Source organism: Bufo bufo, chromosome 3 (assembly GCF_905171765.1).
Source record: "Bufo bufo chromosome 3, aBufBuf1.1, whole genome shotgun sequence".
Classification (NCBI taxonomy): Eukaryota; Metazoa; Chordata; class Amphibia; order Anura; family Bufonidae; genus Bufo; species Bufo bufo.
In genome coordinates, this window is record NC_053391.1 from 668,691,704 (window position 1) to 668,719,295 (window position 27,592).

Below are 27,592 nucleotides of genomic sequence, written 5' to 3' on the forward strand. Positions count from 1 at the left end.
GTGACATTACACTGTGTGGGGGTACATATGGTGACATTACACTGTGTGGGGGTACATATGGTGACATTACACTGTGTGGGGGTACATATGGTGGCATTACGCTGTGTGGAGGTACATATGGTGACATTACACTGTGTGGGGGTACATATGGTGACATTACACTGTGTGGGGGTACATATGGTGACATTACGCTGTGTGGGGGTACATATGGTGACATTACGCTGTGTGGGGGTACATATGGTGACGTTACACTGTGTGGGGGTACATATGGTGACATTACGCTGTGTGGGGGTACATATGGTGACATTACGCTGTGTGGGGGTACATATGGTGACATTACACTGTGTGGGGGTACATATGGTGACATTACGCTGTGTGGGGGTACATATGGTGACATTACGCTGTGTGGGGGTACATATGGTGACATTACACTGTGTGGGGGTACATATGGTTGCATTACGCTGTGTGGGGGTACATATGGTGACATTACACTGTGTAGGAGTACATATGGTGACATTACGCTGTGTGGAGGTACATATGGTGACATTACACTGTGTGGGGGTACATATGGTGACATTACACTGTGTGGGGGTACATATGGTGACATTACGCTGTGTGGGGGTACATATGGTGACGTTACACTGTGTGGGGGTACATATGGTGACATTACGCTGTGTGGGGGTACATATGGTGACATTACGCTGTGTGGGGGTACATATGGTGACATTACGCTGTGTGGGGGTACATATGGTGACATTACGCTGTGTGGGGGTACATATGGTGACATTACACTGTGTGGGGGTACATATGGTGACATTACGCTAAGTGGGGGTACATATGGTGACATTACGCTGTGTGGGGGTACATATGGTGACATTACGCTGTGTGGGGGTACATATGGTGACATTACACTGTGTGGGGGTACATATGGTGACATTACACTGTGTGGGGGTACATATGGTGACATTACGCTGTGTGGGGGTACATATGGTGACATTACACTGTGTGGGGGTACATATGGTGACATTACGCTGTGTGGGGGTACATATGGTGACGTTACACTGTGTGGGGGTACATATGGTGACATTACGCTGTGTGGGGGTACATATGGTGACATTACACTGTGTGGGGGTACATATGGTGACATTACGCTGTGTGGGGGTACATATGGTGACATTACACTGTGTGGGGGTACATATGGTGACATTACGCTGTGTGGGGGTACATATGGTGACATTACGCTGTGTGGGGGTACATATGGTGACATTACGCTGTGTGGGGGTACATATGGTGACATTACGCTGTGTGGGGGTACATATGGTGACATTACGCTGTGTGGGGGTACATATGGTGACATTACGCTGTGTGGGGGTACATATGGTGACATTACGCTGTGTGGGGGTACATATGGTGACATTACGCTGTGTGGGGGTACATATGGTGACATTACGCTGTGTGGGGGTACATATGGTGACATTACGCTGTGTGGGGGTACATATGGTGACATTATACTGTGTGGGGGTACATATGGTGACATTACACTGTGTGGGCGTACATAAGTGATAGGTGTGGATTCCATGTCCATTCCATGCTCTTCCTTATTTCCAGTGATGTCCTGTCCATGGGCGGGGCACTGATAGGGGAGTATCTAGCTGGGTGGGAGGGGCTATGTACTAGCTGGGGTTTGTTAGGGGCGGGGCTGGAGCTGTGGCAGAGGAACGAGAAGTGCATCATGGGTTTAGTTGGATACAGCAACAGGAAGTGCTACCTACAGGATAGAAACAAGCCAGAGGGATAGGTTTACATGGTGAGAATGGGTCAGGAGAGTCCAAACTGAAAATAAAAAAATAGTGGGCAAGATGCACATGAGGTAAGCAACTACATGAGCACATCTGCTAAACCCCTTTAAGTCTACAGTAAATCCGCCACATCTGAACCTGGCCGATGATGCAAGGTAGGTGAAGTTAATTATACACAAGAGTTGAGATGCACAGAGACCAGCAGACAGGATGGAAGAGGGGGCGCCGAGACAAAGCACAGGCACCAGGCCTGAGATGTAATGAACGGTGCTGTACGACCCTGAGATGAAGAACATTCAGAGGAACATTCATCCATAGACAGAATTTTCTTTAGTTCTTTGATTATTTATTTGCATTATTTTGGATATTATTCCTGAAGTTATCCAGTACAGAAAAAAAAAATCACTCTCTACAGAAGAGAACCTCACCACTGGAGTGCTGGTCTCGGAGAAGGAGATGTGGTCCAGGGCTTTACACAATGGGTTGTCCCATGATTGATGTAAAAAATGAAGCTCAGACATCATATAGTACATGACAATCTCTTTCTAACAAAGCTAGAACCAGCCCTGGACCTCCCATGGATCCAGAGATCTCCCCATTCACTGCTCCAGTAGTTCTGCTATATTTATTTCAGGGGACATGTCCTTTCTGCTGCAGCTCCTACGATCATCTCAGTGAGGTGGACAAGAAATAAGAAAAGAAACAAACAGCAGGTGGCGCTGTACAGATACGTTTTATTGAATAGCTCAGTGGCTAAACTACATTTTTAATTACATGCAATTACAAAAGTATTCAGATCCAGGTGTTGGTTTGAAAAATGCAGAATATTTGGTTTTGTGGCCATCTCACACATATGGCATATCGCCACTTCTATGACCCACTCCTATCTCCAAACGGGACCCTGAAAGTGAAGAAGAGCGCACCGCAAATAAGCATCATGCTTTCCATTAACTTCTATGGGAGCTTCGAAAACAGCCAAGCAAACACGCCCGCTTCTTTTCTATTGTCAGCATTCCCATAGCAATGAATGGAGAGCGTACGGTGCATGCACGGCCACCACTCCACTGACCGCTATGGGACTGCCGGAATTAGCCGAACCAGCACTCAGGTACTATAGGAACCCCCACAGAAGTGAATGGAGGGTGACCATGCGTGCGCAGTGCACTCCTTATCACTTCAGGAGGCCTGTTATGGAGATGGACCCCATCTGATATTGATGGCATATCCTATCAATGAGATGGGAATACCCCTTTAACTCCCCGTGAAGAAAAGCATCAGGCATGTCGAAATCCAGCTGCCCAATCCTTATCACTCCCAACATCTGCTCTCGGAGGGGAATCGGGAGGACCTAAAATTGGAGAATTCAGCTGGCATCTATAGTGTATGGCCAGCTCCATCAGCTTTATCCCCTCTCCCTGTTCAGGACACACACGAGCCTATCCTGTATGGGTGTAGAGGAGTCGGTAGGAAAAGTTGAAGGCCGAGAGTCTGGCCGACAGCTATCTGATGTGTCTGTCAGTGCAAGACCATTAGTCGGCAACTTACACTTGCATCCCCGGAGATTGGTCAAGCATCTATAACTTTCAGGGCTGAGCGTCCAATTTGCTGACATTTTCCTGCATGAGGATTCCTGCTCTGACGGGGGCTGAATACTCCTGGGGCCACCCTCAAGCGCAGCGCCCTGCCGGAGGCACGCCACCAAGGCCTGTACAGCTCGGGGCCACCCGCCGTGTCACACTAACAGAGTCTCAGACGCCCAGTAACTTGTTGCCTTTGGATGCCTTTGGATGTTTCTTGCTCCTTACATCATCTAATTCCAGCAGGCTTGTTAATCCCTGTGTTTATTACCTGAGTTATGAGCTGAAAAATTTCCAGCCTCGCAGGTACATGACCGCCGTGCAAAAATATAGACGCCCTATAAAGTAGGCACAGACCTAAACACAAGCCAAAGGGCAACAAATTCCAAGTCCGCCTGTGGGCAGTTTTATAGGAACCTGTATGCTGCCCCCTGTGAGGGTAGTGACAGACCCTCGGATTTCAGTGGTGTGTCACTGGTGTATTAGTATAGAGCAGTTAACTAGATCTGACCTATGAACTTTTACAGCACAAGCTCTGCTGAGAGAGATTAGTCTGATGAAGCGCTTGCTATGCCTTCCCCCACCTCAAAACAATGATTGACAGCTTTTTACTATGCACAACAGGGCAGGGAGGACATGGGCAGCCTGCAGAGCCAGCACTTCAGCGGACTCCTCTCAGGGTAGTGCGGAAAGTGCATGAGTTCTAGAAAACTGCCTAATGTTATGCACCAGAGACAACAACTGTAATCAGTAGGTAGGTCTCTACCCTCAGGTAGTCAGGTAGGTGGGGGGGGGGATAGGGCAGCATAAGAGAGCGGAGAGTTTCCCTTTAAAGTGGAAGATGGGAGAATTTCTACATAGATGATGGATGGATGGATGGATGGATGGATGGATGGATGATTGATAGATAGATAGATAGATAGATAGATAATAGATAAATAGCTAGATATGAGATAGGTACATTTATAGATAGATATATAATAGATAGATAGACAGATAAAATCACCCTTACTAATTTGTGTATCATCTTCTGACACCGCCACCATCACACCTGTAACGGGTTGTCACCCGGCTTCTCCAGTCTCCTGAATCATGGACAGCTATGTATTCCTTGCCTTTATATCTCTGACTAGGCAGAATTACTACTCAGGTGCCTAGAAGAGCCGGGTGGGGGTCATCAGGTATATGGTTGAATAAATCTCTTTTACAGTATAATACACAGTTGTCACTCAGCTTTCCCAGACTCAGATATAAAATACTGCTTTAGCTCCGGTGTCTGGATCTATTTCCTCCACAGCCACATTATGAGAGCATTAAAACGATAATCCAGAGCCGAAAGAGGAGGACTCCAGACAGACTGTCCACCTGTTGGATATTATGGTCGGTGGAGGGAGCAGGGGGTGCGCTGTAAAGAAAACACAGAGAGGGGCGCTCTGCTTGCAGCTGTTGTGGGTCTGAGTTCAGGGACATCAATCTTTCGGCGGGGAGCGTAGTGTTGTAGAGAGCAAATACATGATCTAATCCCGGGGATCTGGATTTTTTGCTGCCTTTTACTTTACTATATAAAGTTTCTTTCAACGTTCACGTGAAATCACTTCCATCCACTTTGGAGCTCAGGGCATTACATAAATAGCAATTCCATAACGTGAATGCCTGTCCTTAAAGACCATTTGTTATTCTAAATACGTCCAAAAATCTCTGCGGATTTCTTAGTATATCTTTAAAGCACTCCGAACTCTGCTTTCCTGATACAAATCTCCAAAACCTCTGCATAAATTCTTGCTGCCTGCACTTACCACTAGGGGGAGCTCAGAAGCAGTAAGCTCTTAAGCTCCCTCTAATGGTGGCTGAAGGTAGCAGGAATTTCATTAATGGGAATCTGTCAACAGGAATTTACTCTTAAAGGGGTTGTCCAACAAAGTGAAGGAGGGCACAATGCGCATGTGCGGCCTCCCTCTATTCATTTCTATGGGACTGACGAAAAAAGCTGAGCAGAGCGCTCGGCTATTTTCGGAAGTCCCATGAATGGGAAGGGCGGCCATCACTACATTTACTTCTATGGGGCTTACGGAAATACGGGCAGTCCCATAGAAATGAATGGAGGGTGGCTGCGCATGTGCCGTCTGCTCTCTGGTGCACAGAGTGACTTGAGCCCGCCCTCAGTGCACTTAACTGCTCATTTCCATACAGACTTCTGTACTTTATTTCTCGAATTAAGCAACAGATCTCTGAGTGATTACATTATATTACATTCAGCGCAGCTAGCCCTACAAGGCACTGTGTCTGGTTTATCAGCGAATTTCTTAGTGACAGACTCCCTTTAATGATATTCTTTCTGCCACTAGGGGGAGCTTAAGAATTTACCATATACTGAGGATACATTGAGCTACACCATATGCAGTGAGCTCCCTCTTGTGGTGGCTGCAGGCATACAGAATTTTATCATTTAACTCTATAGAGTGTATGACGTAAATATTCTTCGCTGACTCTTCTGTCAGATAAAATCACCTTTCAGCCGCTTCGTCTTTCTATGTGTTTTTGAGAAAGCTGGGTGGTAGTGAGAACGGCCGCCATGACAGATCATCAAGGCGTATGACTCCCAACCATCACAAATCCAGCAGAACAGTCCTGAATTTCCACCACTGTCCCACTCAGTTCCGGCACAGCTGCCACATTTCCTAAGGGGGCATCATAAAGTGTGGCGGCACTAAGGGTTCATCTTGGTGTTGTGTGGTGTGTGTGGGCACTTATGTGGCATCATACTGCGTAAGAAGGCATTAAGGGGGCATCATACTGTATGAGAAGGTACTAAGGGGGCATTACTCTTCGTAGGGGTCACCATACTGTGTGAGAAGGCATGAATCGAGCAGTTATGTGCAAAGATGGGGGGGGAGTTAGAGGAAATTACAAGAAGGTAAGCAAGAGTCACCACCCAGCTTTCTCACAGTCCTAAGTGGCCAAGGCAAAGGCCCTATTATGCAGTCACACACCCCGTTCCTATATAGCTAAGCAGATTTGCTTTTCAGGATCATGGGAAAGCTGGGTAACGCCCCTCTGTAAAGCTATAACCGCAGACACATTGGTTGTCACCCAGCTTTCCCGGAAACTGATAAAACGAACAAATTGCTGAACAGAATGCTGCCAGAAGAGAAGCTGCAGATGATAGAGCTGCTCGTGCCCCGAGGCTCTGCAGCGGGTTATCTGGTGCCTCCAACTGTGCCTGTCATGGAGATCTACTTACAGAAAGACATGTGGAATAATAAACAGCACGTATGGATCGTATATAGAACCAGGCGCCCGCTGATAAATACACCTGCAACATCTGGGGAATATATTACATAGCAGGGGTTAACTGAGGACCACCGATCTGGACTGTGGCCAGCAAAGCTTGTATCACTCCATTGTGGTGGATGTAGATAGATATGAGATAGATAGATAGATATAAGCCAATTAGGGGATTGCCACGTAAGCGATTGTCTAGTATATGGGTCTCTTCTACTACTAATATGATTGCTGATCTTGGTCAGAGTCCCTTGTATCAGTGAAGTGTGTGAGGAGCCAAGCGGGCAAATCTGCCCGCGTCCTATCTAATTCACCGCCTGTAACATGTGTCCAATGCCGTCTGTCTCCTCCTCGTAAATTATAACACGTCGATACTCCCAGCAATTAGTCCTCGTAACGTCAAGAGATAGACGTCATTAAAGGGTTAAAACAATGCGCCATTCAGATGCTCCACTATACACAGCTCATAAGTGTAGAGCCCTGTTCACATGGCAATTTAGAAATGGCAGGGTTTTTTCCCCAACTTGAATGCCACCAACCGAATGGCGCTAAACCGCAAACGGACACTCGCAGCGGCTTCTGCCCAGAACACCACGTGAAGGAAGGACATTACTTTCTTGGCACGGCTGCGGCTTTAAACCTCTGGCTGCACGAATGCCGGCACAGCCTCCCAATGAAAACGAATCCACACCAAAACTGATGCCGTGTGAACAGGACCTAAGAATATTTTCACCTGGTGGATTTTTACATGCGGACTCCGGCTGTACATTCTGCGGATCCGCACACGGATTTAGCTCCATTTAATAAAGCTATCTCATCCCTTCTCAGCATGGCCGCGGCTATCAGCTGCCGATCCGCGATCCTCATCGCTGCCTCCCATTGAGATGTATGGGAGACAGAAATGACGTGGCTGCGGGAAAGTTTTAGGTGGAATTTTTGTGCGGTTGTCAAAATTACGCTGCAAAACCCACCCTAGCGGTCCATTCACACATCCGCAACTGTTTTGCGGTCCGCAAATTGCGGATCCACAAAACACGGACACCGGTCATGTGAGTTCCGCATTTTGCCGTCCGCCCAGGGCCGGCACTATAATAGAAATGCCTTTTCTCGTCCGTGGCTGCGGACAAGAATAGGGCATGTTCTATTTTTTTTGCGGGGCCGCGGAACGGAAGTGCGGATGCGGACAGCACACTGTGCCATTGAAAATGAATGGGTCCACACCCGTTCCGCAAAATTGTGAAAACGGATGCGGACCCATTTTTTCGGATGTGTGAATGGACCCTAAGGGAATATTTACATCTTGCAATATCATCGCAACGTCATTAAAACCGTAGCAAATAATGCAATGTGGCCAAAACGCATGAGGTAAAACACAAGGCCTAGAATCTTGCCCGAATAAGGACATGCTGGGAGTTGTAGTGATGGCTACGTCAATGCAGGGTTGAGATTTACGTGGGATATGCAATGTCTGAAGGGGGAATATTCGCTGTCAGGCCATGTGGCGGTGGGAGTATGGTGCCGTATACAAGTGTGAAAATGTCACCGACAGCTTCCACCTGCCACAGACTGGGAGGAAGGAGCACAAACATCCTTCCAATTAAACGAGTCCCACTGGAGATGTCTAATAGCTTGCTGCTCGGTGCGTAATGTAATCCTAGTATTATTTTAAAGATCCGATCTGCCGAATGGAAATGGCAACATACGGGACAAATTAGGTTATAATATCCCAACATGGAGGGGAGGTGTACGGGAGGACTAAGATGGTGCTGCTCCAAGCAACCAATCAGATGCCAGCTACCATTTTAAAGCTGAAGGTTTGAATGTGAAAGCAGTAATCTGATTGGTTGCCATCGGCAACACCTGTCTCCTTCTGCTGTGCAGCTCCAGGCAACCAATCAGAGGCCAGCTAACATTTTAAAACTGAAGGTTTGAATATAAAAGCTTTAGTCTGATTGGTTGTCATGGGCAATACCTACTTCCATCTGCTGTACTTATATCTATGGCCTCCATGATTGTTATTACTGATATTTATGAGCGAAAAAAGATCAAAATTTGAGAGTTTTTAGTCACTGCCCCATGACATACTGTAGCATAGAAATATATTATGAGTAATAGAAGCTTTAATTTGGTTTACAAAATGGCTTCCTTCTAAAGCGTCTTACTGATGTTACTGAAATGACAGACTGCATATATCCCACAAAATGGTTGCCTAGTTGAAAAAAAAAAGTAAAATATGGCGCATGTGTCATACATGCTATCAATAGGGAAATGTGGGGAAGATTTATCAACAGGTGTAAAGGAAAACTGGCTTAGTTCCCTATAGCAACCAATCAGATTACACCTTTCATTTTCCAAAAGAGCTGTGAAAAATGAAAGGTGGAATCTGATTGGTTGTTATGGGCAACTAAGCCAGTTCTACTTTACACCAGTTTTAATAAATCTACCTCCAAATGCTATATGCTGTGAATACAGCAGGGTGTAGCTTATAGGGGGTGCAGAGGCAGCACTGACACCCAGGCCTTAGGGTGCCTCTACCATATAAGATAGCAAAGGGCACATGGTGGGTGGAATCCCTCTCTATACAGACAGGCAGGGCCCATGACATATTGCAATATGCAAATGTACAGGTCTTCATGTTGTGCACAGCTCCTGATGGCTGCCCACAGAGATTGAGACATCTGCACTTGTCTTCTCTATATAATGAGATACTTGCTATGGAGATTAGGTCAATGAGACACGGCCGCCTGGGGAGAGCCGTCCAAAAATAAGCTAAATGTATAGCCTGCAATGGTAGCGGTATTACAGCAGAGGTATGACGGCTTCTGGGGGCTCCTGTGGGAACCCGTCAGTGGGCTGGCGGTGGGGTAGGCAGCCATCTTGCTCCATATAGCGCATGCTAGGATAGGTTCACACTACCATTACTATACAGTACCTATCCCATCTTTGAGTCATTCTGGTATTATAGAAGTATATGTATAGAAGTATACTCCAGCACTGTATATATACAGTATACACTGTATTACTTGTCGGGAACAAGGGTCAAGGATTGGTATTTGCTTGTGTAAAACATAATAATAATAATTAATAATAATATATATAGTCATTTGGCAGAATAGTCATGTTATTACAATGTAGTCTTGGCTATCTACGACGACAGATCTCCTGCCATAAGTGTCACCCCCCCCCCATCCCCCCACACTGCATTTGTCAGAGCTCCTGGCCCTGGAGGATTGCTAGTTCATTGAAATGGATGCCAATTGATTTCAGCGGGTGCTGTGCAAGCGGTTCCCCAGCAATTAGTTAGTTGGGGTAAAGCTCTGCTTCAGGACACCATTATCAGTTTTACTCCAACTGGGTGTAAAGGGGATATCTGAGTTATTACATGCAATAAGCCCAGCTACACCGGTATACAAGCATATACATATGTATATTATATACTTAGTTGTAGTTGTGTAGTCGTGGATAGATATGAGACAGATAGATAGATAGATAGATAGATAGATAGATAGATAGATAGATAGATAGATAGATATACAATAGATAGATAGATATGAGATAGATAGATAGATAGATAGATAGATAGATAGATAGATAAATAGATAGGAGATAGATACATATATATACAATAGAGAGATAGATAGATAGATAGATAGATAGATATACAATAGATAGATACATAGATATTCAATAGATAGATAGATAGATAGATAGATAGATAGATAGATAGATAGAATATGGATGGACCACTGTACTCATCTATCTATCTATCTATCTATCTGCAACCTGTCCATAGTCAGATCCACTCTTCTACTAATTCTACAAAAATATAAATACATTAAAATGAATTACTCATAATAACTAAAAAATAACAAAACACACCATATACAATACAGCGTATAATTATTGCCTTATGTTCTATATGCGTCCTGATGACCATCCTCTCACTAATGCTACTGAGTAAAAATAATTAAGAAAAATAATAAAAATTCAATAAGAAACAAAAACTATTACAAATGCAATAAAAGTTAAAAATGAAAATAAAGTGAAAATTCTAAAAATAAAAAAAATGTAATATATAACTAATCTATATTTCCCATTAACTAGTGTGAAGTTGCCTGTCCCATTTGCATCGCTGTTAGGAGTGTACCGCTCACTCCGCTATATTGTAACCCATATATATTTATTCCTCCCCACCCTATGAAATCCAGAGCAGCGTGGCACACAGAACGGTGGGCTCTCCTTACCTCTCACGTGAGTGCAGCTTCATAAACTGTTCCCAATCTTGGACTTGTCCTATATGGACCTCAGTGCTCTTCCCCAAAACAGCTCTGAAGAACAAGTGCAACCTGCCTCCTCCATTCTCCGGCACTCCTCAAGACGATAGATGCTTCCAAGGTTACCAGGGAAAAAAAAAAAATCCCAGTCTGCACACTTTACTAGAGGAAGTAGTAAAAAATTTAAAAAAATCAAGTCTATCCAGTAGGCAGAAGGGTTTCCCTGCAGAAGACTCAACTTGTCCTGAGAAATCTGCAGTTTGAAAAAGTTCCCATCACCTTCCTCGGTGTGGTAATGAAGAAAAAAAATGTGACTTGGAGATGGGGGAAGAAAATCCGGGAGCGAGGGGGGGGGGGGGGGGATGGGAGCTAGTGGTGGAGGAGGAGGAGAAGGAAGAGGGTAGTGCTGTGATGTGACATACATATGGAATGAGCTTTGGAACAATGCTGTCAAAACAGCCAGGGCTTTCTCCACTCATAGGCAGCTGCTTTCTGGACTGTGCCCTATAGAAAGGGGGTAGAGGATTAAGCCAACGTCCCCGCCACTTACTCCTTAGAAATCTGCTTGAATTCTTCCTAATATCTAAGTGGTCCATTTAGAGAAATCTGATGCCTTCGGACTGCTGTGGAACTAGCAAGCTCGACCGCTGGCGAAAATAGGGTCCTGCGCAAATATCTCATCGGTGAAGTTTAACCCTTTAAATAAAAATAGCCGCCTGATCAATCCTGGCATTGGCTCGGAGACGTGGAGCAGATAATGTCCATGCTGGTGACTCCCTAAGTCAGACACCCTAAGTAAAAGCTATTCGAGCGGAACGTGTAAAACATGGCGGTATAAGGGTATGTTCACACTGCTTCTATTTCATGCAGATTTTGTCTGAAATCCACATCCCGTTGCTTCCAATCTGCACTGCCGTTCATATGGACATGCAGATTTAAAATCCATGTCAAGAAGGTACATGTCCCTTCTCGAGGTGGATCCACATCCGGGTAACCGCAGGAGGATCCACGTCATGACAAGCGACATATCCACTGCAGAAGTCCAAGGGTCAGCCTCAGATTTCCGCCATGGATTCCACCTTTTTCCGACATATAGTAGTATTTTGAACCGTGCATACCCTACTAGTAAACATATCTGTGCGTGCACACTAAAATTCCCTTTATCCGAAACCTGATAAACCAGAAAGTCCAAAACATCCATCAGAAGTCTAAGCGGACAGAACTAACTAGGAAGTTCCTACGGTTAAAAAAACTTAGATATTGTTAGGGTTTATTCATACGAGCATTCTGTATGTGTAGGGGGGAAGGATTTGGAGGAATAGTGAGCATACGAGCATTCTGTATGTGTATTGGGGAAGGATTTGGAGGAATAGTGAGCATACGAGCATTCTGTATGTGTATTGGGGAAGGATTAGGAGGAATAGTGAGCATACAAGCATTCTTTATGTGTATGAGGGAAGGATTGGGAGGAATAGTAAGCATACGAGCATTCTGTATGTATATGGTGGAAGGATTGGGAGGAATAGTGAGCATACGAGCATTCTGTATGTGTATGGGGTAAGGATTGGGAGGAATAGTGAGCATACCAGCATTCTGTATGTGTATGGGGGAAGGATTGGGAGGAATAGTGAGCATACGAGCATTCTGCATGTGTATGGGGGAAGGATTGGGAGGAATAGTGAGCATACGAGCATTCAGTATCTGTATGAGGGAAGGATTGGGAGGAATAGTGAGCATACGAGCATTCTGCATGTGTATGGGGGGAGGATTGGGAGGAATAGTGAGCATACAAGCATTCTGTATGTGTATGGGGGAAGGATTGGGAGGAATAGTGAGCATACGAGCATTCTGTATGTGTATGGGGGAAGGATTTGGAGGAATAGTGAGCATACCAGCATTCTGTATGTGTATGGGGCAAAGATTGGGAGGAATAGTGAGTATGCCAGCATTCTGTATGTGTATGGGGGAAGGATTGGGAGGAATAGTGAGCATACGAGCATTCTGTATGTATATGGGGGAAGGATTGGGAGGAATAGTGAGCATACAAGCATTCTGTATGTGTATGGGGGGAGGATTGGGAGTAATAGTGAGCATACAAGCATTCTGTATGTGTATGGGGGAAGGATTGGGAGGAATACTGAGCATACCAGCATTCTGTATGTGTATGGGGCAAGGATTGGGAGGAATAGTGAGCATACCAGCATTCTGTATGTGTATGGGGGGAGGATTGGGAGGAATAGTGAGCATACGAGCATTTTGTATGTGTATGGGGGAAGGATTGGGAGGAATAGTGAGCATACGAGCATTCTGTATCTGTATGAGGGAAGGATTGGGAGGAATAGTGAGCATACCAGCATTCTGTATGTGTATGGGGGAAGGATTGGGAGCAATAGTGAGCATACGAGCATTCTGTATGTGTATGGGGGAAGAATTGGGAGGAATAGTGAGCATACGAGCATTCTGTATGTGTATGGGGGAAGAATTGGGAGGAATAGTGAGCATACGAGCATTCTGTATGTGTATGGGGGAAGGATTGTGAGGAATAGTGAGCATACGAGCATTCTGTATGTGTATGGGAGTAGGATTGGGAGGGATATTGAGCATACAAGCATTCTGTATGTGTATTGGGGAAGGATTGGGAGATATAGTGAGCATACGAGCATTCTGTATGTGTATGGGGGAAGAATTTGGAGGAATAGTGAGCATAAGAGCATTCTGTATGTGTATGGGGGAAGGATTGGGAGGAATAGTGAGCATATGAGCATTCTGTATGTGTATGGGGGTAGGATTGGGAGGAATAGTGAGCATACAAGCATTCTGTATGTGTATGATGGAAGTATAGGCAGGAATAGTGAGCATACGAGCATTCTGTATGTGTATGGGGGAAGGATTGGGAGGAATAGTGAGCATACAAGCATTCTGTATGTGTATGGGGGAAGGAGTGGGAGGAATAGTGAGCATACGAGCATTCTGTATGTGTATGGGAGTAGGATTGGGAGGAATAGTGAGCATACGAGCATTCTGTATGTGTATGGGGTAAGGATTGGGAGGAATAGTGAGCATACGAGCATTCTGTATGTGTATGGGGGAAGGATTGGGAGGAATATTGAGCATACGAGCATTCTAAATGTGTATGGGGGGGGGATTGGAGGAATAGTGAGCATACGAGCATTCTGTATGTGTAAGGGGGAAGGATTAGGAGGAATAGTGAGCATACGAGCATTCTGTATGTGTATGGGGGAAGGATTGGGAGGAATATTGAGCATACGAGCATTCTGTATGTGTATAGGGGAAGGATTGGGAGAAATATTGAGCATACGAGCATTCTGTATGTGTATGGGGGAAGGATTAGGAGGTATAGTGAGCATACGAGCATTCTGTATGTGTATGGGGGAAGGATTGGGAGGAATAGTGAGTATGCCAGCATTCTGTATGTGTATGGGGGAAGGATTGGGAGGAATAGTGAGCATACGAGCATTCTGTATGTGTATGGGGGAAGAATTGGGAGGAATAGTGAGCATACGAGCATTCTGTATGTGTATGGGGGAAGAATTGTGAGGAATAGTGAGCATACGAGCACTCTGTATGTGTATGGGGGAAGGATTGTGAGGAATAGTGAGCATACGAGCATTCTGTATGTGTATGGGAGTAGGATTGGGAGGGATAGTGAGCATACAAGCATTCTGTATGTGTATGGGGGAAGGATTGGGAGGAATAGTGAGCATACGAGCATTCTGTATGTGTATGGGGGAGGGATTGGAGGAAAAATGAGCATACGAGCATTCTGTATGTGTATGGGGGAAGGATTGGAAGGAATAGTGAGCATACGAGCATTCTGTATGTGTATGGGGCAAGGATTGGGAGGAATAGTGAGCATACCAGCATTCTGTATGTGTATGGGGGGAGGATTGGGAGGAATAGTGAGCATACGAGCATTTTGTATGTGTATGGGGGAAGGATTGGGAGGAATAGTGAGCATACGAGCATTCTGTATCTGTATGAGGGAAGGATTGGGAGGAATAGTGAGCATACCAGCATTCTGTATGTGTATTGGGGAAGGATTGGGAGCAATAGTGAGCATACGAGCATTCTGTATGTGTATGGGGGAAGAATTGGGAGGAATAGTGAGCATACGAGCATTCTGTATGTGTATGGGGGAAGAATTGGGAGGAATAGTGAGCATACGAGCATTCTGTATGTGTATGGGGGAAGAATTGGGAGGAATAGTGAGCATACGAGCATTCTGTATGTGTATGGGGGAAGAATTTGGAGGAATAGTGAGCATAAGAGCATTCTGTATGTGTATGGGGGAAGGATTGGGAGAAGTAGTGAGCATATGAGCATTCTGTATGTGTATGGGGGTAGGATTGGGAGGAATAGTGAGCATACAAGCATTCTGTATGTGTATGATGGAAGTATAGGCAGGAATAGTGAGCATACGAGCATTCTGTATGTGTATGGGGGAAGGATTGGGAGGAATAGTGAGCATACAAGCATTCTGTATGTGTATGGGGGTAGGAGTGGGAGGAATAGTGAGCATACGAGCATTCTGTATGTGTATGGGAGTAGGATTGGGAGGAATAGTGAGCATACGAGCATTCTGTATGTGTATGGGGTAAGGATTGGGAGGAATAGTGAGCATACGAGCATTCTGTATGTGTATGGGGGAAGGATTGGGAGGAATATTGAGCATACGAGCATTCTAAATGTGTATGGGGAGGGATTGGAGGAATAGTGAGCATACGAGCATTCTGTATGTGTAAGGGGGAAGGATTAGGAGGAATAGTGAGCATACGAGCATTCTGTATGTGTATGGGGGAAGGATTGGGAGGAATATTGAGCATACGAGCATTCTGTATGTGTATAGGGGAAGGATTGGGAGAAATATTGAGCATACGAGCATTCTGTATGTGTATGGGGGAAGGATTAGGAGGTATAGTGAGCATACGAGCATTCTGTATGTGTATGGGGGAAGGATTGGGAGGAATAGTGAGTATGCCAGCATTCTGTATGTGTATGGGGGAAGGATTGGGAGGAATAGTGAGCATACGAGCATTCTGTATGTGTATGGGGGAAGAATTGGGAGGAATAGTGAGCATACGAGCATTCTGTATGTGTATGGGGGAAGAATTGTGAGGAATAGTGAGCATACGAGCACTCTGTATGTGTATGGGGGAAGGATTGTGAGGAATAGTGAGCATACGAGCATTCTGTATGTGTATGGGAGTAGGATTGGGAGGGATAGTGAGCATACAAGCATTCTGTATGTGTATGGGGGAAGGATTGGGAGGAATAGTGAGCATACGAGCATTCTGTATGTGTACGGGAGAGGGATTGGAGGAATAATGAGCATACGAGCATTCTGTATGTGTATGGGGGAAGGATTGGAAGGAATAGTGAGCATACGAGCATTCTGTATGTGTATGGGGGAAGGATTGGGAGGAATAGTGAGCATACGAGCATTCTGTATGTGTATGGGGGAAGGATTGGGAGGAATAGTGAGCATACGAGCATTCTGTATGTGTATGGGGGAAGAATTTGGAGGAATAGTGATCATAAGAGCATTCTGTATGTGTATGGGGGAAGGATTGGGAGGAATAGTGAGCATATGAGCATTCTGTATGTGTATGGGGGTAGGATTGGGAGGAATAGTGAGCATACAAGCATTCTGTATGTGTATGATGGAAGTATAGGCAGGAATAGTGAGCATACGAGCATTCTGTATGTGTATGGGTGAAGAATTTGGAGGAATAGTGAGCATACGAGCATTCTGTATGTGTATGGGGGAAGGATTGGGAGGAATAGTGAGCATACAAGCATTCTGTATGTGTATGGGGGAAGGATTGGGAGGAATATTGAGCATACGAGCATTCTGTATGTGTATGGGGGAAGGATTAGGAGGAATAGTGAGCATACGAGCATTCTGTATGTGTATGGGGGAAGGATTGGCAGGAATAGTGAGCATACGAGCATTCTGTATGTGTATGGGGGAAGGATTGGGAGGAATAGTGAGCATACGAGCATTCTGTATGTGTATGGGGGAAGGATTGGGAGGAATAGTGAGCATACGAGCATTCTATATGTGTATGAGGGGAGGTTTGGGAGGAATAGTGAGCATATGAGCATTCTGTATGTGTATGGGGGGAGGATTGGGAGGAATAGTGAGCATACGAGCATTCTGTATGTGTATAGGGGGAGGATTGGGAGGAATAGTGAGCATACGAGCATTCTATATGTGTATGGGGGAAGGATTGGGAGGAATAGTGAGCATACGAGCATTCTGTATGTGTATGGGGGAAGGATTGGGAGGAATAGTGAGCATACGAGCATTCTGTATGTGTATGGGGGAAGGATTGGGAGGAATAGTGAGCATACGAGCATTCTGTATGTGTATGGGGGAGGATTGGGAGGAATAGTGAGCATACGAGCATTCTATATGTGTATGAGGGGAGGATTGGGAGGAATAGTGAGCATACGAGCATTCTGTATGTGTATGGGGGAAGGATTGGCAGGAATAGTGAGCATACGAGCATTCTGTATGTGTATGGGGGGAGTATTGGGAGGAATAGTGAGCATACGAGCATTCTGTATGTGTATGGGGGAAGGATTGGGAGGAATAGTGAGCATACCAGCATTCTGTATGTGTATGGGGGAAGGATTGGGAGGAATAGTGAGCATACGAGCATTCTGTATGTGTATGGGTGAAGAATTGGGAGGAATAGTGAGCATACGAGCATTCTGTATGTGTATGGGGGAAGAATTGGGAGGAATAGTGAGCATACGAGCATTCTGTATGTGTATGGGGGAAGAATTGTGAGGAATAGTGAGCATACGAGCATTCTGTATGTGTATGGGGGAAGGATTGTGAGGAATAGTGAGCATACGAGCATTCTGTATGTGTATGGGAGTAGGATTGGGAGGGATAGTGAGCATACAAGCATTCTGTATGTGTATGGGGGAAGGATTGGGAGGAATAGTGAGCATACAAGCATTCTGTATGTGTATGGGAGTAGGATTGGGAGGAATAGTGAGCATACGAGCATTCTGTATGTGTATGGTGTAAGGATTGGGAGGAATAGTGAGCATACGAGCATTCTAAATGTGTATGGGGGAGGGATTGGAGGAATAATGAGCATACGAGCATTCTGTATGTGTATGGGGGAAGGATTGGAAGGAATAGTGAGCATACGAGCATTCTGTATGTGTATGGGGGAAGGATTGGGTGGAATAGTGAGCATACGAGCATTCTGTATGTGTATGGTGGAAGGATTGGGAGGAATAGTGAGCATACGAGCATTCTGTATGTGTATGGGGGAAGAATTTGGAGGAATAGTGAGCATAAGAGCATTCTGTATGTGTATGGGGGAAGGATTGGGAGGAATAGTGAGCATATGAGCATTCTGTACAGGGAGTGCAGAATTATTAGGCAAATGAGTATTTTGACCACATCATCCTCTTTATGCATGTTGTCTTACTCCAAGCTGTATAGGCTCGAAAGCCTACTACCAATTAAGCATATTAGGTGATGTGCATCTCTGTAATGAGAAGGGGTGTGGTCTAATGACATCAACACCCTATATCAGGTGTGCATAATTATTAGGGCACTTCCTTTCCTTTGGCAAAATGGGTCAAAAGAAGGACTTGACAGGCTCAGAAAAGTCAAAAATAGTGAGATATCTTGCAGAGGGATGCAGCACTCTTAAAATTGCAAAGCTTCTGAAGCGTGCTCATCGAACAATCAAGCGTTTCATTCAAAATAGTCAACTGGGTCGCAAGAAGCGTGTGGAAAAACCAAGGCGCAAAATAACTGCCCATGAACTGAGAAAAGTCAAGCGTGCAGCTGCCAAGATGCCACTTGCCACCAGTTTGGCCATATTTCAGAGCTGCAACATCACTGGAGTGCCCAAAAGCACAAGGTGTGCAATACTCAGAGACATGGCCAAGGTAAGAAAGGCTGAAAGACGACCACCACTGAACAAGACACACACGCTGAAACGTCAAGACTGGGCCAAGAAATATCTCAAGACTGATTTTTCTAAGGTTTTATGGACTGATGAAATGAGAGTGAGTCTTGATGGGCCAGATGGATGGGCCCGTGGCTGGATTGGTAAAGGGCAGAGAGCTCCAGTCCGACTCAGACGCCAGCAAGGTGGAGGTGGAGTACTGGTTTGGGCTGGTATCATCAAAGATGAGCTTGTGGGGCCTTTTCGGGTTGAGGATGGAGTCAAGCTCAACTCCCAGTCCTACTGCCAGTTTCTGGAAGACACCTTCTTCAAGCAGTGGTACAGGAAGAAGTCTGCATCCTTCAAGAAAAACATGATTTTCATGCAGGACAATGCTCCATCACACGCGTCCAAGTACTCCACAGCGTGGCTGGCAAGAAAGGGTATAAAAGAAGAAAATCTAATGACATGGCCTCCTTGTTCACCTGATCTGAACCCCATTGAGAACCTGTGGTCCATCATCAAATGTGAGATTTACAAGGAGGGAAAACAGTACACCTCTCTGAACAGTGTCTGGGAGGCTGTGGTTGCTGCTGCACGCAATGTTGATGGTGAACAGATCAAAACACTGACAGAATCCATGGATGGCAGGCTTTTGAGTGTCCTTGCAAAGAAAGGTGGCTATATTGGTCACTGATTTGTTTTTGTTTTGTTTTTGAATATCAGAAATGTATATTTGTGAATGTTGAGATCTTATATTGGTTTCACTGGTAAAAATAAATAATTGAAATGGGTATATATTAGTTTTTTGTTAAGTTGCCTAATAATTATGCACAGTAATAGTCACCTGCACACACAGATATCCCCCTAAAATAGCTAAAACTAAAAACAAACTAAAAACTACTTCCAAAAATATTCAGCTTTGATATTAATGAGTTTTTGGGGTTCATTGAGAACATGGTTGTTGTTCAATAATAAAATTAATCCTCAAAAATGCAACTTGCCTAATAATTCTGCACTCCCTGTATGTGTATGGGGGTAGGATTGGGAGGAATAATGAGCATACAAGCATTCTGTATGTGTATGATGGAAGTATAGGCAGGAATAGTGAGCATATGAGCATTCTGTATGTGTATGGGGGAAGGATTGGGAGGAATAGTGAGCATACAAGCATTCTGTATGTGTATGGGGGTAGGAGTGGGAGGAATAGTGAGCATACGAGCATTCTGTATGTGTATGGGAGTAGGATTGGGAGGAATAGTGAGCATACGAGCATTCTGTATGTGTATGGGGTAAGGATTGGGAGGAATAGTGAGCATACGAGCATTCTGTATGTGTATGGGGAAGGATTGGGAGGAATATTGAGCATACGAGCATTCTAAATGTGTATGGGGAGGGATTGGAGGAATAGTGAGCATACGAGCATTCTGTATGTGTATGGGGGAAGGATTAGGAGGAATAGTGAGCATACGAGCATTCTGTATGTGTATGGGGGAAGGATTGGGAGGAATAGTGAGCATACGAGCATTCTGTATGTGTATAGGGGAAGGATTGGGAGGAATATTGAGCATACGAGCATTCTGTATGTGTATGGGGGAAGGATTAGGAGGAATTGTGAGCATACGAGCATTCTGTTTGTGTATGGGGGAAGGATTGGGAGGAATAGTGAGTATGCCAGCATTCTGTATGTGTATGGGGGAAGGATTGGGAGGAATAGTGAGCATACGAGCATTCTGTATGTGTATGGGGGAAGAATTGGGAGGAATAGTGAGCATACGAGCATTCTGTATGTGTATGGGGGAAGGATTGGCAGGAATAGTGAGCATACAAGCATTCTGTATGTGTATGGGGGAAGAATTGTGAGGAATAGTGAGCATACGAGCATTCTGTATGTGTATGGGGGAAGGATTGTGAGGAATAGTGAGCATACGAGCATTCTGTATGTGTATGGGAGTAGGATTGGGAGGGATAGTGAGCATACGAGCATTCTGTATGTGTATGGGGGAAGGATTGGGAGGAATAGTGAGCATACGAGCATTCTGTATGTGTATGGGGGAGGGATTGGAGGAATAATGAGCATACGAGCATTCTGTATGTGTATGGGGGAAGGATTGGAAGGAATAGTGAGCATACGAGCATTCTGTATGTGTATGGGGGAAGGATTGGGAGGAATAGTGAGCATACGAGCATTCTGTATGTGTATGGGGGAAGGATTGGGAGGAATAGTGAGCATACGAGCATTCTGTATGTGTATGGGGGAAGAATTTGGAGGAATAGTGAGCATAAGAGCATTCTGTATGTGTATGGGGGAAGGATTGGGAGGAATAGTGAGCATATGAGCATTCTGTATGTGTATGGGGGTAGGATTGGGAGGAATAGTGAGCATACAAGCATTCTGTATGTGTATGATGGAAGTATAGGCAGGAATAGTGAGCATACGAGCATTCTGTATGTGTATGGGGGAAGAATTTGGAGGAATAGTGAGCATACGAGCATTCTGTATGTGTATGGGGGAAGGATTGGGAGGAATAGTGAGCATACAAGCATTCTGTATGTGTATGGGGGTAGGATTGGGAGGAATAGTGAGCATACGAGCATTCTGTATGTGTATGGGGAGGGATTGGAGGAATAGTGAGCATACGAGCATTCTGTATGTGTATGGGGGAAGGATTGGGAGGAATAGTGAGCATGCAAGCATTCTGTATGTGTATGGGGGAAGGATTGGGAGGAATATTGAGCATACGAGCATTCTGTATGTGTATGGGGGAAGGATTAGGAGGAATAGTGAGCATACGAGCATTCTGTATGTGTATGGGGGAAGGATTGGCAGGAATAGTGAGCATACGAGCATTCTGTATGTGTATGGGGGAAGGATTGGGAGGAATAGTGAGCATACGAGCATTCTGTATGTGTATGGGGGAAGGATTGGGAGGAATAGTGAGCATACAAGCATTCTATATGTGTATGAGGGGAGGATTGGGAGAAATAGTGAGCATATGAGCATTCTGTATGTGTATCGGGGGAGGATTGGGAGGAATAGTGAGCATACGAGCATTCTGTATGTGTATGGGGGGAGGATTGGGAGGAATAGTGAGCATACGAGCATTCTGTATGTGTATGGGGGAAGGATTGGGAGGAATAATGAGCATACGAGCATTCTGTATGTGTATGGGGGAAGGATTGGGAGGAATAGTGAGCATACGAGCATTCTGTATGTGTATGGGGGGAGGATTGGGAGGAATAGTGAGCATACGAGCATTCTACATGTGTATGAGGGGAGAATTGGGAGGAATAGTGAGCATACGAGCATTCTGTATGTGTATGGGGGAAGGATTGGCAGGAATAGTGAGCATACGAGCATTCTGTATGTGTATGGGGGGAGGATTGGGAGGAATAGTGAGCATACGAGCATTCTGTATGTGTATGGGGGAAGGATTGGGAGGAATAGTGAGCATACGAGCATTCTGTATGTGTATGGGGGGAGGATTGGGAGGAATAGTGAGCATACGAGCATTCTGTATGTGTATGGGGGGAGGATTGGGAGGAATAGTGAGCATACGAGCATTCTGTATGTGTATGGGGGGAGGATTGGGAGGAATAGTGAGCATACGAGCATTCTGTATGTGTATGGGGGGAGGATTGGGAGGAATAGTGAGCATACAAGCATTCTGTATGTGTATGGGGGAAGGATTGGGAGGAATAGTGAGCATACGAGCATTCTGTATGTGTATGGGGGAAGGATTAGGAGGAATAGTGAGCATACGAGCATTCTGTATGTGTATGGGGGGAGGATTGGGAGAAATAGTGAGCATACGAGCATTCTGTATGTGTATGGGGGAAGGATTGGGAGGAATAGTGAGCATACGAGCCACCAGCTATCTAATGTGTATGGCCATATTGGCATTTGCCAATATACACAGCCACTCACTATATGGCATATTTGACCCAGATATACCATATGGCTTGTGTATGTAAGAATCCAGGGCTACTCCTTCTCTAGGGCCTGCTGGCACCTGTAGTGCCAGAGGTCCTGGGTGATGTGAACTTGCAAACTCTTGCGGTAAGGATAACATGGGAAATGAGAACATAATGCAATTATCTACGTAGCGTTGGATTATCTGGGGACACTGGGATAATGTCAGATATAAATCACTCTGAAGGCAGCTCTCAGGGGCTCCTGCTCACGGCTGCCTCAGTGGAGGTTTGTTTGCTTTGATTTGCGTCTGACCTACAGCATTTATGTATACGGGTCAAAGGAATCAAGAGAGCGCTACCAATAGTTGTAACGTATGGAAAATCATGGGCATGTCCTAATCCTGAAGTTCGATGGAACTAAGATGGACCCTAAAATACTCCAGTGTACCCTTGTGTGAAACAGGCCTAACTGATATATTTTTGCACAGGTTATGGTCTCAGTTTATGACCGCCATGCATTGTGGCATGTTGAAAATTCAACATGGTGAGGTGGGTATACCCTCTGCCCAGCTAAGACCCTTACCTTCTCCCAAACACTCCCCTTACGCCTTAGAATGACGAAAGTAAAAAGTCCTATAGGAGTCTCAGTTGCCATTTATTTATTTTTTTTACTGTGAGGGTTACATGCACTGTGCTACCTATTAGGGGTCAATCCTGCCATTCAATGCTGAAATAATACTGCCTTACAGTGTCTAAATAACAACTTATATACAATATCTACCATGTAGAGTCCATTTAACTCTCATCCCGCCTTCCACGCTTATGCTCCTCATACCGGGCCTGATGAAGGGCTACATATAGCCCGAAACTTTGCCTGAAATTACCTTCAACTTTGGAGTGCTGTCTATTTGTACATATAAAGTCCATATAACTCTGCTATATATTTTCCGCAGAGTAGTGCAATTCACTGCCTAAACTGCCATACAGGGCTCAAAGTAATGTCGCCGTACAATGTCTAACTAATAACCTAAATCTAAGTAATACTACCGTATACTGCCTATATAACGCTGCTATGTATTTCCCACACATTAGTGACATTCACAGCCTAAATAAAATAATTCTGTCATACAATGTCTAAATAATAACTTATATACAATATCTACCACCTTGTGTCCATATAACATAGCTATATATTTTCCGCAAAGTAGTCCTATATATTTCCTGTACATTAGTGTCATTCACAGCCCAAATGAAACCGCCATTTAATGTAAAAAATAAAACTGCCATACAATGCCTAAATAATAACTTATATACAGTATCTAAATAATACTGTACTACCAAACAGTACCCATATAATACTATATACAGTATAGTAGTATTACATGTCAGTGGTTTTACTAATATTACATTCAATGTGCACTAAGTGTAAAAATAATACCGTCCTACAGCACCTCAATAGTGAGAGAGGGAAATAGTAAAATCCACAGTTGTCTATATTGGTAATGAGCTTAAAGATAAGTCCAGTAGTTAAAATGAGTGCCCAGTGTACCAGTATGTGTACGGCTACGCGGTGAGGTGCGTTGCGCGACAGCAAGTTGCAACTATTTTACAATTGTGCCGCAGGTGAGTTGTGTGCTGCTTTCATTAAAGTCAATGGAGGCACAAAATCCAACATGTCTGGATTTTTTGCGACTGTTGCAGTATGTCACATGCAGCATTGCCACACAATGTCTTGCAACTTTCTTTTTGTGCGTCGCCGTGTAACCTTACCTTTAAATTGTCCCTGGCTATATGAGGCGCTGGTAAACATGGCTGCACTGCTTTTTATGGTCATGTTCTCCAGCTGAGTTATTGCACATGGAAGGCCATAGGATTGCGTATCTATATGCTGTTTCAAGCGCCATTGAAAAATGCGACAGCCTTCTGTGAATTTGTGCAGCTCGGCCGCCATTCTCGCGCTGCAGCAGTTACTAGACACACAAGTCCATGTGTACAGCAGGGGAGACACATTTTTCACATTCCTGCCCCGCTGGTGGACGCTGGAGCTGCCCGTTCATTCAAGTTTATGTGCAAGGCGCTGGGTTTATGGAGGGAACACATGTCCTGAAACAACAGTTGCCCAAATGTGACCAGACAGCTGACATTTCTTACAAGCCCAATAGTAAATATGAGGAGCAGACATTAAAGCAGGAGACCTTCCAACTGATCCAAAAGACTGAATGATCAATCACATAGAAGACATTTTATAAACGACTTATTATTAATGAGGAAAATGTAAACAGTTTACATGGGCTGAATAACGATGGCATTGTATATCCTATCTACCTACAATTCTCCCACCCCCCTCTTAAAATTTCAGTGCTCAATTAGCAAATTTGTAGTGGTTAGTCACAGAGGTGGTAACCATTGTGGTTCTCTACAAGGGGAGGTTTCTTCTGTCCAAACATCACGGACAGTATCAGAGTGGCCTGCTGCAGCGCGATCTTGCAGGATATAGCAGATATCTTCTGAGACCATGCTGTATACTAACTTCAACCAAAACCTTCAAAGAAGATGTCCCAGTGGCAGCAGTCACAGCTCATACCGGTCTGAGTGAGAAGATGTCCTGACTAAAGTTAGCATACATAGTGGTCTCGAGGGATTTACTGTATCTCACAAGATCAGGCTGCAGCAGGCCTCTCTGACACTACCCCCATTGAAACGGGAAGAAACCTCCCCTTGCAGAGGAGCAAAGTGCTTACCACTTCCTCGACTAAGCACTACAAATTTACATATCAGGAGCCAAAAGTTTAGGGGGACATATCTCAAGAATGATGGGGGAGGGGGCAGTCAGACACAATAAATAATGTCATGCACAGGGAAGTAGTACTATTTAGCCCATTTAAGCTGTTCTTGTGTCTTACCCTTTGAGGACCAAGGGACGTATTTGTCCCATGTTTTTAATTGCCTGTATCGTCTGATTAAGAACTTAAAATACTTTTTTTTTTTAGTTAAAATATAAGTTCTTATCAACAAATGGTTCTAGCTTTTTGCCAGTTATTTCATGAAATGGCTTAGTTACAGCAACAGAAGTGTACGAACTTTAGTTGCCGTAAAAAAAAAAAAATGTAGCTTCTTTTGGCCTTCCATTAAAAGTAACCTAAATAGTAACATTTGTCCCGTGTCATAGCTCCTCCCCCAAAAATGACAAAAGTGTGGAAATGGTTTTATTTATTGTTCAAATACATTCTTAAATGGAAAAAAATATAATTATTTTTATATTGATGACGGTAATCTTATGGTCCTCAAAGGGTTTTTAATATGGTGACAGGTCCTAAATATATGGAGTTGGGGCACATAGGTGGTAATTACTGCATTTTGCCTGCATTTAGGCTAGGCCAGTGACTCCGCCGCTGAAAACCACAGTTATCAGCATGCGCCGAAAATGATGCTCCTGGTCCATAATGATACTGCCGTAATGGCAGAAGCAATGTGCCAGCATGCCATGAACCTGTTCACTATATCATTTAGTCTTACTGGCTTAGTAGGAGAGTCTTCTCTCCAAATTTCAGGTCCCCAATGTAAATGTTACCACCCAGCTTTCCAGGCATACACAGACATAGAGGTTGTGTAACTGCACAAATTCCCCACTTAGGTGTCTAGGATAACTGGTTATATTGGTTGTGACCCAGACTTGCAGGAAAGCTGGGTGATAACTCTAGGGCGGATGGGAAAAACAGCATTGCATGCATACTATTGCTGCATTCAGAAGAATGGAAACCATGACAGAAGCTGATGGAACCTTTTATAAGCCATGGAGGTTGACGAGCACTGGTGGCATCTGTCATATAGTGAACAGGATCCGCAATGCTGAATAAGCAAGCAGATTTGCCATCCAGGAATTTAAAGGGACAATCCATACGAAAAAATACTCCTCAAACATCCCATTTTGGCATTGGCCACTGGAGCGCACATAATTGACTCACGTTTCCTGTTTTCTCTAGCTCACTTTCCTGCTTTGCTGTGCAGACTGGGACATCAGCAGAGTCATCTCATTATTATTATTACAGGGTAGGGCAGGCATCCTCAAACTGCAGCCCGCCAGCTGTTGTAAAACTACAACTCCCACGGTGCCCTGCTGTAGGCTACCTGTAGGCTGTTCGGGCATGCTGGGAGTTGAAGTTTTGCAACAGCTGGAGGGCCGCAGTTTGAGGATGCCTGGGGTAGGGAATTAAATGCCAGCTGTTTTGTACTGCAGGAAGTCTAGAAACAAGAGAACAGAAAGGGTCCTTTTATGAGGCAATTACATTTAAAGGGCCTTTAAACATAACTCTATGCAAAATGAATGAGGGACGAATGATTACGATCTATATTTACGATCATTCATACCCCATTCAATCTACATAGTTGGCAACAGCACATTTCCTGTTTACACAGAGTGATCTGCTTCTGACAAACGAGGATTTCTAGTGCCGTATGAAAGTTACCATCAACTGAAAAACAAACGTTTGTACGATTGTCGGATGACTGCGACATGCACAAATTATCAGGAATGAGTGTCTGTACGATTGTTCATTCCCAATAATTTGTGCAATCATCTGCATGTAAAAAAGGGCGCTAACACTATACACATACCTCACCTACCTCTCCCTGGTCCCTAGGGGATGAGCTGTCTGGCTGTTTTCAGAGCTGAACCCGGACATATCCCCATTTTCACCCAGGCAGCCCCCCTGACTTGAGCATCGGAGTAGTTCATTCTCCGATGCTCTCCTTTGCCCTGCGCTGAATTGTGTAGGGCAAAGGCATTTTCTGGAGTTCCGGTG

General features: G+C 44.6%; 1 protein-coding gene across 5 annotated transcripts in view; it reads right to left on the reverse strand.

The window, feature by feature from the left end:
* The window catches only part of FAT3 (FAT atypical cadherin 3), a 588,664-nt gene that overhangs the window by 412,530 nt on the left and 148,542 nt on the right, over positions 1-27,592 (reverse strand). For 3 of the 5 annotated variants that reach the window (XM_040426352.1, XM_040426356.1, XM_040426355.1), the window contains exon 1: positions 10,903-11,012. The exons of the other annotated variants lie outside the window; for them this stretch is intronic. In XM_040426352.1, the coding sequence (XP_040282286.1) occupies positions 10,903-10,925 (23 nt within the window). In that variant the 5' untranslated portion in view covers positions 10,926-11,012. Of the gene's footprint in view, positions 1-10,902; positions 11,013-27,592 lie in introns of those variants that run through there. 5 annotated transcript variants of the gene reach the window in all.